Source organism: Bos taurus, chromosome X (assembly GCF_002263795.3).
Source record: "Bos taurus isolate L1 Dominette 01449 registration number 42190680 breed Hereford chromosome X, ARS-UCD2.0, whole genome shotgun sequence".
NCBI lineage: Eukaryota > Metazoa > Chordata > Mammalia > Artiodactyla > Bovidae > Bos > Bos taurus.
Genome location: NC_037357.1, coordinates 3,930,667 through 3,948,912, shown reverse-complemented (window position 1 = coordinate 3,948,912; position 18,246 = coordinate 3,930,667). Strand labels below are relative to the sequence as shown.

Here is an 18,246-nt window from a genome sequence, read left to right as displayed (position 1 = left end):
TCCCTTAAGCACCTAAGTAACTAAATCCTCCTGGATGGGTCTGTGGTAGACCAATTTTCTACTAAACAGTGTTATAGGGAGAAAGCTCTAGTGTCTGGTATAGCCTCAGCAGAGTTCTTCCATAGCTTTAAATTTGATATCCTCTATAAATCATTAGTTTCCAGCTAAAGTTTGTTCTAGAAATAAAATATAGCAAACATCTTTTTGTGCAGAATAAGTCAGAACTAAAATTTTGAAGTTGAAAATCTTTGGGATCTTTTGACAAATATTTTTTATTTGATTTTTTTTTTAGTCGCAACTATGTAAAGCACCATCACAGAGTCGGTCACTTCTGGTACAAAAGAGAGGCTTTGTAAACGCCTCTGGTCATCATCTCTGTTGCATTAGAGCCATCTGTTCCATTTGCAGTCCTTAAGAAGGAGCTTTTCAGCACAGGTGGTATGAGATCATAGTGGAACATCCTCTTACTCAGTACACTTCACCTGTGCTTTAACTCATTAGATGCAGAAGCATCTACCCGTCGTGCATGGTGGTGACCTGCATAGTTGAGTCAATGGCATATTTTCTGTCAAGTCTCCTCCCTTACACGTGGAAGGACAGGGAGCATCTCTCCTTATGCTGGAATCTTACATTGATATTTGAGTCCCTTCACCTAAATGAGCTGAAGTTTTTGTGATGGGACATAACTTTTACCAGCAGTTCAGCTTGCAAAAAAAAGTGGTTGGTACTGTTTTCCTGCTTGGTTCTTTTGAAATATCCCTTTTTAATGAATTGTAAATTTCACTCATTCTATAGGTCAAAATCCTCCTAAAAAGCAAGCCGGTTCCAAATTCCATGTGAGACCTCGTTTTGAGCCTGTACATTTTGTAGCTAGTAGTTCAAAAGACGAAAGACAGGAAGATCCTTATGGCCCTCAAGCAAAAGAGAGAAATGAACAAACACATTTTGCTAACGTGCCAAGAGACATCTACCAAGATTATACTCAAGACTCTTTCAGTATACAAGATGGGAACTCTCAGTATTGTGATTCATCAGGATTTATTTTCACAAAAGACAAGCCTGTCACAGCCAACATGTATTTTGACAGTGGGAACCCTGCCCCCAGCAGCACATCACAGCAGGCAGACTCTCAGTCACCTCCTGAGCCTTCACCATCACAGACATTTCCTGAATCAGTGGTAGCTGAGAAGCAGTATTTTATTGAAAAATTAACAGCAACTATCTGGAAGAACCTTTCTAATCCAGAGATGACTTCTGGATCTGATAAAATTAATTACACCTATATGTTAACTCGTTGTATTCAGGCATGTAAGACAAATCCTGAATATATATACGCTCCTTTAAAAGAAATCCCTCCTGCTGACATCCCCAAAAATAAAAAACTTCTAACAGATGGTTATGCCTGTGAAGTTAGATGCCAGAACATCTACTTAACTACAGGCTATGCTGGCAGCAAGAATGGGTCCAGGGATCGAGCTACTGAGCTAGCTGTAAAACTCTTGCAGAAACGTATTGAAGTTAGGGTTATCCGACGGAAATTCAAGCACACATTTGGAGAGGACCTTGTGGTGTGTCAGATTGGCATGCCTTCATATGACTTTCCTCCAGCTCTGAAACCACCAGAAGAGCTGGTGGTGCTGGCTAAAGATGCTTCTGGGCAGCCGATTTTTAATGCTTCCGCCAAACACTGGACCAATTTTATCCTTACAGAAAATGCAAACGATGCAATTGGTATCCTTAACAATTCTGCCTCATACAACAAAATGTCTGTTGAATACAAATATGAGATGATGCCAAATCGTACATGGCGTTGTCGAGTGTTTTTGCAAGATCACTGCTTAGCTGAAGGTTATGGAACCAAAAAAACAAGTAAACATGCAGCTGCTGATGAGGCTTTGAAAATCCTTCAAAAAACACAGCCCACTTATCCATCTGTCAAAAGTTCACAATGCCAAGCAGGCTCTTCACCCAGGGGATCTGGAAAGAAGAAAGACATAAAGGATCTTGTAGTTTATGAGAATTCTTCCAATCCTGTGTGCACACTGAATGACACAGCTCAGTTTAACCGAATGACAGTTGAATACGTCTATGAAAGAATGACAGGCCTCCGATGGAAATGCAAGGTGATTCTCGAGAGTGAAGTAATTGCAGAAGCAGTTGGAGTGAAGAAAACTGTCAAATATGAAGCTGCGGGGGAAGCTGTGAAAACCCTCAAAAAGACCCAACCGACTGTTATTAACAACTTGAAGAAAGGAGCTATTGAAGATGTGATTTCCAGAAATGAAATTCAGGGCCGCTCAGCAGAGGAGGCTTATAAACAACAAATCAAAGAAGATAACATTGGGAATCAGCTGCTGAGAAAGATGGGTTGGACAGGTGGTGGTTTAGGTAAATCTGGCGAGGGCATTCGGGAGCCAATCTCTGTCAAAGAGCAGCATAAGCGGGAAGGGCTTGGCCTTGATGTAGAGAGGGTAAATAAAATTGCCAAGAGAGATATTGAACAGATCATCAGAAACTATGCCCGCTCCGAGAGCCACACGGATTTAACTTTCTCTACAGAGCTGACTAATGATGAGAGGAAGCAAATACATCAGATCGCCCAGAAGTATGGTCTTAAGAGTAAGTCTCATGGGGTGGGCCACGACAGGTACCTGGTGGTAGGAAGAAAAAGACGGAAGGAGGACTTACTTGACCAGCTCAAACAGGAAGGCCAAGTAGGGCATTATGAGCTGGTGATGCCTCAAGCAAATTGAGATCTTGCTAATTTATTGTGCAGATGCCTGAGGCAGATTTGTGAATTAAAGAAGTGATGCTACATGTACTGGTTGCAGAGTATATTCATTCTTACGATGTTTCACCTTGTTCATTTCATATAGTGCTTTATTAGATATTGCAATTTGAAGAATACTGTCCACTTGTATTAGCTTAATCCAGCAGATAATATTGTGCAGTTACTGTTTATGTCTTTGATATTGCTGTGTCCCTCAGATTTTAGTGGTTTGTACAAAGCAAGAACACATATCCAAATGGAATTTCACTCCAAGAAAGAAATTCCCATTTTAAAGGGCATAGCACAGCAATCTGCAACAATATGTAAAATTGATGTTGACTACAATAAAACTGCTAAGTCGCGTCAGTCGTGTCCGACTCTGTGAGACCCCATAGACGGCAGCCCACCAGGCTCTTCCGTCCATGGGATTTCCCAGGCAAGAGTACTGGAGTGGGTTGCCTAGAGTCTTAATTCCAACTTAACTGAAAATGTCAGATCATTTTGTATTATCTATTTTCATCTTTATGTGAAGCCAGTTATAGAATGTTTAACAGTAAATTGTGCTGTATGTGTAAATGTCCTTACCAACTAAATGATGTAAAACTTTCTTAAAGTAATTTTAGTGTCCATTTATTTATAACTCTTCCATGTGGTTTCCAGAATATTGGAAGTGATTTACTGTATCTTGTGATAGGGGTTTTAACAAATTCTAGTCTTCACGCTGAGAGAGCACTACTTGAGAGAGCAATTGAAAAGTTTCCAAAATTTTGATTCAGTCTGAAGAAAGGAAGCTGGAACTGTCTGTTCTTGGTGCCTTGCAGAGAGACTCAAAGCAACTCTCCGTTACAGCTTTCATGTGGCTTGGATGTATAACACATCCAGGGTGGCCACAGCTGTGGCAGAGCTTGGTGAAAGACTGAAGATACATTGGTGCTTTGATGAAAAGGTCAGTTGGCTGGTTCTCTCTCGAAAAGCTTATTTAGCCCCCAAAGCCAACTTTGTAACATATTTAAAACTGCTATTTTCGCTTATTTCTGGAATGTAAAAAAAATGTATAAAAAGAATTAGCGTATGCTTCCTGAATAAAAAGGAGCCAAAGTTGATCAATGTGGTGGTGTGCTCATTTCTGGGAAGCAGCCTGGTAGCAACACTTTGAGTCTTTGGAGAAGAGAAGTGGTGTTTGCACAAAACATTTCAACACTAGAACACATGTGGATGAACATGATGCCTTAGCAGATAGGAACAGCCAGTCAGCGACCCATCGTGTTTTCCCCGGGGACCAACATGCTGGCTGCAGCCAAACCTTAGGCTGTTTCCTTTTACATGATTTTGTTTTTTGTATCTCAGGTAAATCAACTATTAATATTCAGAGGTGAATATTGATAAACACCTCCAGTGACTTCATATTTAGAACAGTTAGGGTGCTTACAGTGACTTAAAACATTTAGCACCAAACTTGACATTGGCCCACAATGAACAACTTCCTTTCCCTTCTTAGGTATATTTTGCATTAAGAAGCTGTCCACTGTACTTAAATCAATATGTTAAAAATAGAAGGGGATTTTCTTTTATGCCTGGATCTCTATGGCTTTCAGTCACCTACAATGATAACACAGTGTATGATGTTTGCTTTCCACCAACTTTTGTCCTACAGTGTCTGGCCTTTCATGTTAGTAGGATGAGGAATGAGGTGTGCGTTTTATTTTGGCCCTTAATCTTTTAACAGTGGCAAAGGGAACTAACCTAAAATGTTCATAGATTTTTTAGGATTATGTTTTTTACCTCCTAGTCTCATGCCAACTTTGAGAAGCTATGGTTCAATTAGTGTATTAGAAAAGCCCACCTTCACCTCTCTTGGGTAAGGGTGGCTTTGGAGATTGAGTGTAAAAACTCCTCGCTTTACGTTTCTTTCCTCTTCCCAAAATGATTCAGGGCCCAGAGGAGTAGGGTAATGTTATATAAATCTGGTTTATTTGTATAAGTTAAAACGAATAGAATATCAGTGTAGTTAGTTAAGCTCTGAAACAATGGGGCCAAGTATATATTTGGTTCTCAGTTTGAGGGTCCAGATTTCCTAACTTCTTAGGATCAGCCTTGGTATTAATGTGGAAATTCATCTAACTGGAAATTCACTTCTTAACTTGGTGGGAGGGGTGGTGATAAATGAAATTTAAATCATCTAACTCTGCTTGAGAATATGTTGAGAAATGGGGTTGGCAAGAATGAGCTGCTGACAACCTTGCTGTTCTATTGTGTCCCCTTTTTGTTGGTTCTTATATTTTCCCTTTCTTTGAGACATGAGACAGCAGGCATTTTTAACCCAGTACTGTAACCTTGCTATAAAACCTGCACAGGTACATGAGCAGCTCTAAGTTTTGTTTGAATAAATTATACTGAGGAACTAACTCTGTTTTCAGTTACATATATATTTATAGCATTAAGGCTCACAGATCTACTTTTTAGATTTTTTTCCCTCCCCTTTGATTACAAAATGAATGGAAATTTCATGCATTGTTGGGATTCTTTTAAAAGTAGTATACAGTACATTATTCACTGTGCTATGAGTAACTCTTGAAGCTGGAGATGGGTTCTAAATAAGGGACTCTTAATTACAACTCTAGCTCTTCATCATACCCCCTTTGCCATACATGCAGGTGCAGAATTGAAGATTCAAGTTCAATCTGCCATTTGAAAGGGGACCTCACATATATGTTTTAAATTTATGATTGTTATAAATTAGTGTATGGTGTTGTTAGCCTGTGGCATTTGTTTAAAAAAAACTGTAAAGAAAAAAGGCAAATCTGTATTAAATTTTGAAATGAATGATTTGTGGTGCTTTTGACCATGGATATGATGCTTTGGGGAAGTCAGTTTGTTGATGCTGTTGTAAGATTTTAAAAGGATTATCCCATGAAAGATACTGGAATAGTGTTTCTCAGGAGGTATACGAAAGAAAAAAAAATAAACATGCATATTCCTAATCTCACCTTAATTTTTTCAAGTATGAGTAACAGTGTCAATGTTCAAGATTACCCAACCACAGGAATTCCCTGGTGGTCCAGCGATTAAGACTTGGGCACTTTCACTGCCATGGCCCATGATCAGTCCCTGGTTACGGATCTAAGCTCCCATAAGCCATGTGGCACAGCCAAAAAAAAAAAACAACCCAGCCACAGTAGGATGAAGAAATTTATGTAAAACTACTCTGCCAAATAAAGACTGATTTAATGTCATTCTACTAAGAAGCAGAAATGAACTTACTAAGGATGTTGTTCCCAGGTGAATCGAACCAGTTGGTGTGTTCAGTGCAGGATGAGCTCCCTCATGTTGAAGCTCCTTTAAATACACCAGAAGGACTTAGATTTCATTTATCACCACCTCCCACCAAGTGAAGAAGTGAATTTCCAGTCATTGTCCTCGTCTCTATAAAATGAACTAGGTTGCTCCTCAGAAGAAAGTTTTTGTTTAAACAAGGTTAACACTGATGATACCTGTATTCCCAAACTTTACTTGAGACTTAAAATACCATTTTATAGTAGTTTTTTTTTTAAGCTAAGGCTTTTTTTAAGAGGTGGAATGTCAGGATCAATGTTAGACCTTGGTCTCTTAGGATGATGGTAAATCTCCAGGTTAATTCTCCCCACGTAGCAGTTTCACTCCCTTAACTGCCTATAATATATGCTGAAACAACTCTGAATAGTTTTACATTCTGTTAGAATGTTTTAAAAAGCATGAAATACTTAAGACTGAAAAGAATAAAGGTCCTCTCCAGCAATATCTTGTCTTTTCCCTCTCCCAGGATCTGTATTCATACTCAGCTAAAACGTAATTATACGTTGACTACAAAATTTTAAGGTTATTTTTATTTACAAGTTTTGAAAAATGTACATTTTTTACATGGGTTACTTATGCAAAGTTAGATTTAAAAGAGTGATAAATGCACAAAAGGTGTCAATGGAGCATCAGACCAAACATTTACAAGCCTTGTCCCACACTGCTACGTAAGGGTACTGTCTGTCTAAAAGTATAAATATTCAAAGAAAAGACTGCAAACATTGATTTTAATGTTCTTATAATACTGAAAGGGAAGAAGAAACTAAAGCATGCAGCATTAACTGAGGATTTGAGTGGAAAATAGTTTGCCACAGATATGTTCCCTTCCTTGGGTTAATTAAAAGAAAAACAATGTGGGATTATAAATTTGTTTACATAGGGCAGAACAGCTCCTTTAAAAAGATTAAAGTTTCTCCAACCTTCCTAGCTTAATTAAAAACTAATGATTGTTTCCATTCCTCTGCTCCCACACCTCTTTAAAAAGTGAAAATCCAGAAGACTGCAGTATTCTGAAACTTACTTTGGGTGTGTCCAGTGAGTATCTTGCAAGGAGAGAATGTGTGAGTTATCATAATTGTGGCACTCCTTTGGCCAAGTCTTTTAAATTCTCCTTCCTACAGTAAAAAATAGTTCATATTGATTAAATCTTAGTATCATAGCCTTTTAAGCTTCCACTGCTCTTTCAAAGTGGATGTTTACAAGGATTTGTTTCCCTGTTTTCTACATGCCATATTCCAAAAATTCATTTCTAAATCTAACACAAGTGAAGGACCAGCCAGGGTGAAGGCTTCAGCAATCATTTTGTTAAAAACATTCCGGTCATCAAGCTATGCATAAGCACCACTTGTAAAACAATTTTAAAAGCTTAGTGTAAAGTAGAATAACACAAAACTGCCCTAAAACTGGAAATAAGATACAAGAGAAGGGAAAGTAAGCATTAGTAATTTTTGCACGTAACCCAGGTACAGTACATTTGATCTCATAGAGGGTGTTCTCTGATGTTTAAGGAGAAGGTAGAAGGGATAGGAAAAGCTTGGCAAAGGACAATGGAAACAGCACAACAGCTATTTTGCTTTTAATAAAGTAAATGTAATGACACTGAAGAACAGACACATCAATACATATTTTCCTTATGACTGCTGCTGCTTTTCTTCCACCCAGGTCAACAGTCACGCCAGCTCTGTTCTACTATCGCAGAAACACGTTTTTCATACTCCCGCTTGTTCTCCTGGTACAGCTGAGCAGCCTGGCTATTTGCTGGACTATTGGGATTGGGTTCATCCAGTAGAGACTATAGAGACAATTTGTAACAAGTCAGTTCCTCAGTTCCTCTACTGGGTTCATCCAGTAGAGACTATAGAGACAATTTGTAACAAGCCTAGATATAATCACTTGAATTATCCTAGGTAGCAGCTAAATTTGCTCTCAGCATAATAATCTTCAGTTACATTAGTCTGCTATAGCTAGGCAAATATGTTCTCTGGTGGCTTAGGTCTTAATGACCTACTTTTTACTTATGACTTTCAAAAAACAATTGCTAATATAAATGTATCAAAGGATAGTCACATTAAGGAAAATTCACCTGTATGGATGTTAAAATGGAAGACACATCATAGGTTGGACTCCAACGGTTCTGAAGTATGTCCAGACATATGCTACCATCTGCATAGACTAAAAGCATAGAAGTAGGTTATGTTAAACATAATAAAACCATTAAGGTTTTAACATCATAGTCAAGACAAATAGAGTCAAGAATACTTTGCTTTGGAGGTTTAAAAAGATTCCTAAGCTGCTTCTCAATTATATTCCTAAAAGAAGTGTCATAATCACTACTAGTGAAACAACTGGGATGATCAGAGAATGTCAAATATAATTTGTGTAAAACTGGAAGATACTTAGTGCTTGTTATTCTGAAAAGACTGTCCTGTTATCCAGGAAACCACACATATTTTTTAAACAGGGTTCCTAGTCATCCACAGATGTATGGGAAATTCATTCCACCAAATTTCTAAACACTACCTCTTCTCTGAAATAACAAAAGATAGCTCAGAGTTCACAAAGTTTCGTTTTGGCATGAAGATAAAAATATCTGATGCCCTGGAAATATTAACCTGAATAAAAGGCAAGTTGTTCTAGGCTTGCTACTAGGAAGGGAGAAAAGTGAAGTACTAGGTTAGACTCACCTGTGGTACTTTCTAATACACTGTATACCTGAACCTCAACCAGAATCTGATATTCAGCAGGTCTGGAGTGAGGCCAGGGCATCCATAGCTTTTAAATGTTCCATGCTAATTCTGATATGCAACCAAAGCTGAGAACGGTTGTTTTAAATGCTAGTGAATATAATTACAACACAAAACTACCCAAATCTGGCCTTACATTAAAAGGAAACCTCAAGGACACCTTTATTTTTGTTTATTAAGTAAATTATAAAATCATCAAAACCAGAAGGCTCTCAGATTCCAAACAAATGCAGTGTCCCTTCCTGGCTTCATTCTAGGACCTAAACCAAGACAGCAATAGGCCACCATGAGCAAGACCAGCTTTCAGAAAACAGCAAGATTCCTACACAAATACTCATGTACTACAGACAAATAAATAGGAAATGTGGAATAAACAGTACAGCAGTTTAGAATACTCTATTAAAAAGTGATACTTGCCATTTGGATGGAACATCTTAGAGACAAATCTAACCGTTGGTGGCTTATTTGGATATTCCTCAGTGAATTCTATTGTAAGCTTAAAGGTTCCTGTAATTAGAAGAGCAAGGGTTAAGAAGACATTTATCATTTTGTTCAGTAGTACTTTGCTTTTAATGCTACATGACTTGTTTTTCAAGTATTATATGAAATAATACAAAGATACAGAGTAGGAAAGAGACCAGGTAAGAGGTACAGCTCTAGGAACTGCCCTAAAAATGAACAGTGTGAGAACCACCACTCAAAAGTGATTCATTTTTTGTTTTTCCATTATTCTCCCCCAAACTTAAATACAGCTATCTTAAACTCAAAACTACTGCCTGCGGGATAACTTTAGCCCCTGTACATTTTGAAGACATCCTTAAAATGACAAGCAACTACAGCCAAAGTTTGGCCTTCCTCCTTTAGAAGACTGAAAGACCTTAATAAAGTCCAATTTTCATCAGCTGTCATCTTAAACTCTCCAGTGATTTTTAAATGGACTAGAAAGAATGAGCACAAAGGTTCAAAAACCAATGCTAGAAATACAAATCAACAATCTAATTATTTTTAAAACAGCAGGGAAAAAGTATAAAAGTGTTCCCTGGCTCCTTTTCATGTAATAGCAACTCTATGATGAAAACATAATTGAATGTAAGCCAGAAAAAACTTCACAGTCTCTCTTAAAAACCCTTAAGTATGACTCACAAGGTACTTAACTATAAAACCAACTCAATAATTCACACTAATGGAGGGAATTAATGGCAGAAATAATTTAAAAATCACATTAGATTGCATTCATGTCTCCAGTAAATTTCTTTCTAATGATGTTTGTTTACGCTACCACTGAAACAAATTATTTTTCTTGAATATGTGTCAACTAAGGTCGCGGGAGGCCCTAAAACATACTAGGTTAGAAACTTATAAGAAATGGACAAGCTGGATCTAATTCAAGAATTGTTGTGGGACTTCCCTGGCGGTCCAGTGGTTAAGACTCCATGCTTCCACTGCAGGGGAGCAGGGGATGTGGGTTCATTCCCTGGCTGGGGAACTAAGATCCCACATGCTGCTGCTAAGTCACTTCAGTTGTGTCCGACTCTGTGCGACCCCATAGATGGCAGCCCACCAGGCTCCCCTGTCCCTGGGATTCTCCAGGCAAAGAACACTGGAGTGGGTTGCCATTTCACATGCCATGAGGCACAGCCAAAAAAAAAAAAAAAAAAAGAATTGTTGGAAGTTGTGATTTTGGGGAGATTATTTCCTTCAAGATGTTATTTTTAGTTGGTTTTAATAAATTCAAGAAAACAACTGGGCAACTGTTTTTTCCTGACTGAAATTTCTTCAAGTAATCTTAAGGAATCAGTTACTATCTGGTATAAGGTGATACATGTTCCACTATATTACTCTGGTCCATTTAATACATTACTTATTCTAATACAATAGACCACACTTCAGATAAGATTATAATCTGTTACTGGTTCCTTCAGAGTTAGCAATTTATTTCTTCCTTGCTTCCATTCTGCCTTTCCACTTAAGAAAAAAGATCACAATCATTTTACTCCTAGATGTTACATATAACAATACCAAAATGTGTTTTCTACCAGCAAACTGACAGTACAATTTGCTAACAAAGGTGCCCTTGGTATGAACATGCGTCCCAAAGTTTCAGAATAATGTAAAATGCAACATATGGAGACGTATTCTTCAAACTATTTTTACTCCCTAAAATTTAAAGTCAGATCTAAAGATACTATGAATTATAACTAAGGACAAACGGTATAGTATTTTGAAATGGATAAACATGCTACAGTCCATCAGAACACACCTCACCTTTATCACCACCTGGCCATAACTCTTCCTATTTTTGAGGGAGAAAGCATAGTTCTTCTTTTTCAGTCCTACTAATATAATCATGATGGTGTGATCACTCACCTAGAGCCAGACATCCTGGAATGTGAAGTCAAGTGGGCCTTAGAAAGCATCACTACGAACAAAGCTAGTGGAAGTGATGGAATTCCAGTTGAGCTATTTCAAATCCTGAAAGATGATGCTGTGAAAGTGCTGCACTCAATATGCCAGCAAATTTGGAAAACTCAGCAGTGGCCACAGTACTGGAAAAGGTCAGTTTTCATTCCAATCCCAAAGAAAGACAATGCCAAAGAATGCTCAAACTACCACACAATTGCACTTATCTCACATGCTAGTAAAGTAATGCTCAACAAGCCAGGCTTAAGCAATACATGAACCGTGAACTTCCAGATGTTCAAGCTGGTTTTAGAAAAGGTAGAGGAACCGGAGATCAAATTGCCAACATCTGCTAGATCATGGAAAAAGCAAGAGAGTTCCATAAAAACATCTACTTCTGCTTTATTGACTATGCCAAAGCCTTTGACTGTGTGGATCACAATAAACTGTGGAAAATTCTTCAAGAGATGGGAATACCAGACCACCTGACCTGCCTCTTGAGAAATCTATATGCAGGTCAGGAAGCAACAGTTAGAACTGGACATGGAAAAACAGACTGGTTCCAAATAGGAAAAGGAGTACATCAAGGCTGTATAGTGTCACCCTGCTTATTTAACTTATATGCAGAGTACATCATGAGAAATGCTGGGCTGGAAGAAGCACAAGCTGGAATCAAGATTGCCGGGAGAAATATCAATCACCTCAGATATGCAGATGACACCACCCTTATGGCAGAAAGTGAAGAGGAACTAAAAAGCCTCATGATGAAAGTGAAAGTGGAGCATGAAAAAGCTGGCTTAAAGCTCAATATTCAGAAAACTAAGATCATGGCATCTGGTCCCATCAATTCATGGGAAATAGATGGGGAAACAGTGGAAATGGTATCAGACTTTATTTTGGGGGGCTCCAAAATCATTTGCAGATGGTGACTGCAGCCATGAAATTAAAAGACGCTTACTCCTTGGAAGAAAAGTTATGACCAATCTAGATAGCATATTGAAAAGCAGAGACATTACTTTGCCAACAAAGGTCTGTCTAGTCAAGGCTATGGTTTTTCCATTGGTCATGTATGGATGTGAGAGTTGGACTGTGAAGAGAGCTGAGCTCCGAAGAATTGATGCTTTTGAACTGTGGTGTTGGAGAAGACTCTTGAGAGTCCCTTGGACTGCAAGGAAATCCAACCAGTCATTCTGAAGGAGATCAGCCCTGGGTGTTCTTTGGAAGGAATGATGCTAAAGCTGAAACTCCAGTACTCTGGCCACCTCATGTGAAGAGTTGACTCATTGGAAAAGACTCTGATGCTAGGAGGGATTGGGGGCAGGAGGAGAAGGGGACGACAGAGGGTGAGATGGCTGGATGGCATCACCGACTTGATGCACGTGAGTCTGAGTTAACTCCGGGAGTTGGTGATAGACAGGGAGGCCTGGTGTACTGCGATTCATGGGGTCACAAAGAATCGGACACGACTGAGCGACTGAACTGAACTGAATATTATAATATGCAAGAAAAAGTGGGAATGAGAGTTAGTTCAAAACTTTGAGCTTCCTTATGTATCTCAAGTATAAACACATTTGGCTCAGTGTTGATATACACTTAAATTATAGCTTAGAGATTTATCATCAAGAAATTGCTCTAAAATTGGGCAGATTTAATAGTATGCAGAGCTCCCAGGTACTTTAAATTAAAACGATCATTAAATATGGTTCTTAAAGGTGGTAAAGCCACACAGAAGGCAAGCATAAGTATAAACAGTGGGGCAAAGCAGAAGCTTTGCAGTCAGATCTGGGTTCAAATCCTTGCTTTGCTACTTGCTCATTATGAAACCTTGGGGGAAGCTGCTTAACTTGCTACTTCTGCTACTAAGTTGCTTCAGCCGTGTTCAACTCTGTGCGACCCCAAAGACAGCAGCCCACCAGGCTCTGCTGTCAAAAAGTGGGGCAAAGCAGAAGCTTTGCAGTCAGATCTGGGTTCAAATCCTTGCTTTGCTACTTGCTCGTTATGAAACCTTGGGGGAAGCTGCTTAACTTGCTGCTTCTGCTACTAAGTTGCTTCAGTCATGTTCAACTCTGTGCGACCCCAAAGACAGCAGCCCACCAGGCTCCGACGCCCCTGGGATTCTCCAGGCAAGAACACTGGAGTGCCTTGCCATTTCCTTCTCCAATGTATGAAAGTGAAAAGTGAAAGTGAAGTTGCTCAGTCGTGTCCAACTCTTTGCGACCCCATGGACTGCAGCCCACCAGGCTCCTCCATCCATGGGATTTTCCAGGCAAGAGTACTGGAGTGGGGTGCCCACTGCCTTCTCCGTGCTTAACTTGACTATACCTCAAGTTCCTCATCTGTAAAATGGGTTAATAATAATACCCACTACGTAACATTGTTATGAGGTTTAAAAGAGAAAAAGATGCATAGTGATATAAAACAAGTGCCTCATAAATACTTTAGTTACAATAATTCTACAGTTTCACATCTCTAGACCCAGGAGGCAAAACCCCAAAATCCAAACCATTATCAGTAAGAAAAATACAATTAATGAATTCAAATACTAGATAGTACTTTCTTTCTGACCTACATCAAACATGCACAGTGAAACGCAAGTAGAGAACATATGCTGGTGGTTCACAAAACCCTTGACTTGAGCTTTCTGCCTACTGCTTGCTGAAAAGTTCAACAAGGTGGTTAGCTAGCTACCAAAGAAGTTAATCAAGTCTTTTAGAACAGCTTACTTAATGTCTTGAGAAATGAAACCACCTGTTTATGTCAATATTAATATAAATTAGTAGGACTTACCCACATCTTACTCAAAGTACACATTTAAAGGGATGTTTCATACTCTTAGGGCTTCCCTGGTGGCTCAGAGGTTAAAGCATCTGCCTGCAACTCGGGAGACCAGGGTTCGATCCCTGGGTCGGGAAGATCCCCTGGAGAAGGAAATGGCAACCCACTCCAGGATTCCTGCCTGGAGAATCCCATGGATGGAGGAGCCTGGTGGGCTACAGTCCACGGGGTTGCAAAGAGTCGGACACAACTGAGCTACTTTTTCTTTCTTTCTTTCTTCATACTTTTAGCTGCATTAAACAATGAGAACCTCTTCAGTACAACTTTCAATGCAATGAGATCCAAAACGAACATTAAGGATATTTAAAATCCTAGAATTAATGTTATGCAATTGAGCCTAAGCTTATCCTCTGAATATTTAGAAGGCTAGGCTTTAAAATAATTGAAAACTTGAGCCTCACCATTGTTGTACACAATCTGTACTGATTTTTTATCTTCCTGAGGAGGCCACAACATTGTAAGGAAAGTAGGAATTAATCTATCTATACCTAGGGACCTGGACAATTATATAAATGTGTTAAATGGCTGGTGTATAGCAATAGGGAGTGATTTGGTTAGTGTATGTTCTGCCTAAAAACAGTCACAAATTCAACTTTTGAAAATATTGTACTGGCCAAAGAAAGCACCTCTGTAGGTGTTTTCTGCCATTTAGCCACCAGTTTGTGACCCCTGAGGAGGAAGCAAAGTACATATACTTAAATTTTTTTGATGATTGAAAAAGTCTGACTTTTAAGATAATAACCAACCTTCATTACAGGATTTATGTACCTTAAGAACACCCCTTGTGGACTTTTAAGTGATTCATTTAAAAAAGGACACCAAATTCTTAAGAATGCATCCACTGTAAAAATCAAATACTAGTATCTTACTGTTTCTATTAACAATTTTCAGATGATGTGCTGGAGAATACATTGTTTCTTAACCTTCATATTCAGCATACATGCTAAGATATTTTATGAGGATGCATTTACCCCCAGTGTTTTGTTTGGTAGTGTAAGCTCTTGGGAACATAGCTCTCTTACTTCAATTGTGTGAAGTTAAATCGAAATACCTTGAAGAGTTCCTATTTTTAAAAGTTCAGCTCTTTAACTAGGACCTAACTGTTATGGACGGAGAAGGCAATGGCACCCCACTCTGGTACTCTTGCCTGGAGAATCCCAGGGATGGGGGAGCCTAGTGGGCTGCCGTCTATGGGGTTGCACAGAGTCGGACACGACTGAAGTGACAGCAGCAGCAGCAGCAGCTACTGTTCTGGAAACGTCTGCTCCAGATGGTTACGAGGAATCAGCAAAAGTAGTTCTGAAGCTGTTGATTTATATCATACATTGGCAACAGCAAAATCAACTATGCCACTTGTTCCTAATTGGGCCTTTCCAGTAAATTTCCTAGGTGTAAATAAGAGGTATTTTTAAATGGTCAAAAAAATTCTTGTAACCTTGGTTAGTGTTCGAGACACCTGAGGAAGCATTCATGGATAGCAGACTGCTCAAAAGAATGAATCAGTAAAGGGTACTGTCATTCAGCCTGAGTAATTCCTTTCAGTAATGTCAGGTTGGAGAGACACATCATCAAAAATAGAACCAGTAATGTCAAGGGGGAAGGTCCAGGTAGATAATGGATTCCATAAGTACTTTTCCAATTCATACCACTTAAAGCGAGAGAAGCACCCTTGAAATATTTACGTTGCCAACCCCTAGCAAAGCTATGTACTATTAATAAAGTTGTGCCCAGCATAAAGCAGTCTGAATAAAATCAGGAGGAGAAAGGAAGCCAATGAAAATAAAGCTGCTGGAGCTAAAGCAAATACACAGCTAATCTGCACATAAAGCTTAAGTATGAAGAACCAGCAACCAATCTAATGGAGGAAAACTAAGCCTAGCTAGCTTTTGTATGGATCAGGATCAGTTCAAATGATTTACCTCAAGCACCAAAGTAGTATGCCTTCAGGATCACACTCCCTTGCTGTCACTTCTTTTTATCAAAGCACTGAAGAACAGTGATATTTACCCAGGAGGTGAAGGCAGAGAAGAAACAAAGTATCTAGGTTACTGTTTCCAATCTGCTAGGGAAATCTGAGTGTTTGAGACAAATCCTAGAATTGGTTTGTATTCATTTACCTCACAACATGCTGTGGTTGGTAACATCCAAAGGCAATCTGACTTGACAACTTTGCTTGTACTGAGTAGTTTGTAGAAATGCTTCTGTTGCCACCTTCAAATGGAGGTGTATGCATATGTGTGTGCATATGTGTACAGATCTCCCTCAAGTGCTATATGACCAAAGGAATATAAGGCATTGAGAAGAAAATAAATAACAGAAAGGCCCTTTTCTGTTTAAAAATACCTCAAATATTAAAGATGTCAATCAGTAGTTCAAATACTTTTAATCATCTTTTTAAATGCATTAAGCTTTCAAAAGCAATTAACTACACACACACATACACACACAATTGAGTGCACATAAAACTATATCAATGTCAATTTCCTGGTTGTGCATAGTCATTCAAGATGTTACCAAGGGAGAGGGGGGAACAGGTGAAGGGTACACAAGGTCTCTCTGTATTATTAATTACAACTCCACACAAATCTATATCAAAACAAGAAGCTTTAAAAAGTCCTTAAAAAGCAACTTAGTGTGTTTTTAAAAGTCAAACCTAAACCTAAAAATCATGTACCTATAAGTATGTGTAGTATCTTGAAGTAGGTTGGACACTGGTAAGAGAGTACATTAACGCTCCCCTCGATTGTGAAACTGCCTTGAGATGACCGATCATAAAGTCTTGATAAAAGCACATGCTGAAAACTCATTTAAAAATAAGAAACAATAAACTGGCTATTGAAGGTGCCATTAAAGACCATCTTAAAGCAGCGAGGCTGAAAAGCACTCAATGTCAGATTGTAGAAACCAGACAGTTGTGTGCAAGGGATGCCTGCATCCATTCAACATCCAACAACACATATGAAGCACCTGCTGAACACAGTTCCCACCCTTGGGACAGAATTCTGAACCAGACAGTCCCTGGGGTCTCCGAGTGGATCAGCAAGTGGTTGGGTTGATCTTAACTCAGTGTCCTGATGGAGGGGGTGGTGGTGCTGAATTTAGCAGGATCACAACCCAAACCTCACAAACACTTAACATCAGTGGTATCATGCTCCTTTTAAAAAGTGACTGCCTTACTCAGATTTTTTTTAAGCAGCAGGAAAAAAGGTGCAGTTCTAGTCAAGCGGACAATAGCAAGAACAACCTGCCACAGACTGGACTCCTCTCAAGCCTTTAGCAGGCAGAGGCTAGGGAGAAGCGGGTTATTAAGTAGGAGGCACTTCTAGGCTGACTGGGAAACCCTTTCCCCAGAAGATCACGGTCCCAGAAGGTGGGTAAAGAAACTCTCTTACCATCCTCAAACGGGGTCCCTTCAGGCCTACAACAGAGAGAGAAACAAGTCAGTTCCCTCATGGGGGCTCCTCTCTCCCCGGTTCATCTGCTCGCCCCACCTCTGGTAAACCACCGCTTCCCGGGTTGAAAAGCCACTACCAATAGAGCTTTGGGGCTCAGAAACCCCAGGCAGGCCGAAGCGCCACCGCTCCCCGCCCCGCCCCCTCCGAACCCCAAACGGTTCCCCTGGCAGCGGGAACCGAGCTAATCGAGGCACAGGCTCCGGGGAGGCGCCTAGGCCCAACGAGCCCCAAACCTTCTCGCTCAGTCCCCGCCTCCGCACCGGGTCGGTCCCAACGGGCACACGGGTCCCCCAGCCCTCACCACCATCCGGAACGCAGACTCACCCAAAAATGACCGCGTTCCAAACCATGATGTTGTTCTCAGACGGAGCCCCGCTGACTCCGGCTGGAGGATCCTCCTGCAACCTACCGGGAAACAGCAGAGGAACCTCCCGCTAGCCTGTACCCGCCGCCCGCCGGTCCCCTGACGGCCCCGCCCTGAACCCCGGCTGCCGCCCCCGGCCCCTAGAGTCCCGGGCGGGTTACCTCTTGAAGTCCCTCATGAGACGCCGCCGAGCCGGGGTGGACATGTCTCTAGCGGGGTCAGGGGTGGGGCATACACCGAGCTCTCGGGTCCCCGCGGGTGGTGAGGAGGCTGAGGAAGCCGGAGGAACCAACGGAGAAGCGCCTAGAGGAACCGCACTGCCTCTCCTCAGTCGAGGGTCGATCT

General features: G+C 40.2%; 2 protein-coding genes across 5 annotated transcripts in view; one reads left to right on the top strand and one right to left on the bottom strand.

The window, feature by feature from the left end:
• NKRF (NFKB repressing factor) overlaps positions 1 to 3,873 on the top strand; it is a 16,557-nt gene extending 12,684 nt beyond the window's left edge. For all 3 annotated transcript variants that reach the window (XM_005227427.5, XM_005227428.5, NM_001102553.1), the window contains 1 exon segment: positions 796 to 3,873. In XM_005227427.5, the coding sequence (XP_005227484.2) occupies positions 796 to 2,753 (1,958 nt within the window). In that variant the 3' untranslated portion in view covers positions 2,754 to 3,873.
• Positions 1,026 to 18,246, bottom strand: UBE2A (ubiquitin conjugating enzyme E2 A). 2 transcript variants are annotated; one of them, NM_001105325.2, is given in 6 exon segments: positions 1,026 to 1,977; positions 8,187 to 8,275; positions 9,265 to 9,354; positions 17,475 to 17,500; positions 17,862 to 17,942; positions 18,063 to 18,246. In NM_001105325.2, coding segments are annotated over 6 exon segments (372 nt in total). In that variant the 5' UTR covers positions 18,107 to 18,246; the 3' UTR covers positions 1,026 to 1,935.

Coding starts and splice junctions, on each gene's coding strand:
- UBE2A (XM_010821323.4), bottom strand. CDS start 18,106: ATGTCCACCCCGGCTCGGCGGCGTCTCATGAGGGACTTCAAGAG. Junction 9,355..17,474: donor AGGGACCCCGTTTGAGGATG/GTAAGAGAGTTT, acceptor TTCTAATTACAG/GAACCTTTAAGCTTACAATA. Junction 8,276..9,264: donor TAAGATGTTCCATCCAAATG/GCAAGTATCACT, acceptor CTATGCTTTTAG/TCTATGCAGATGGTAGCATA.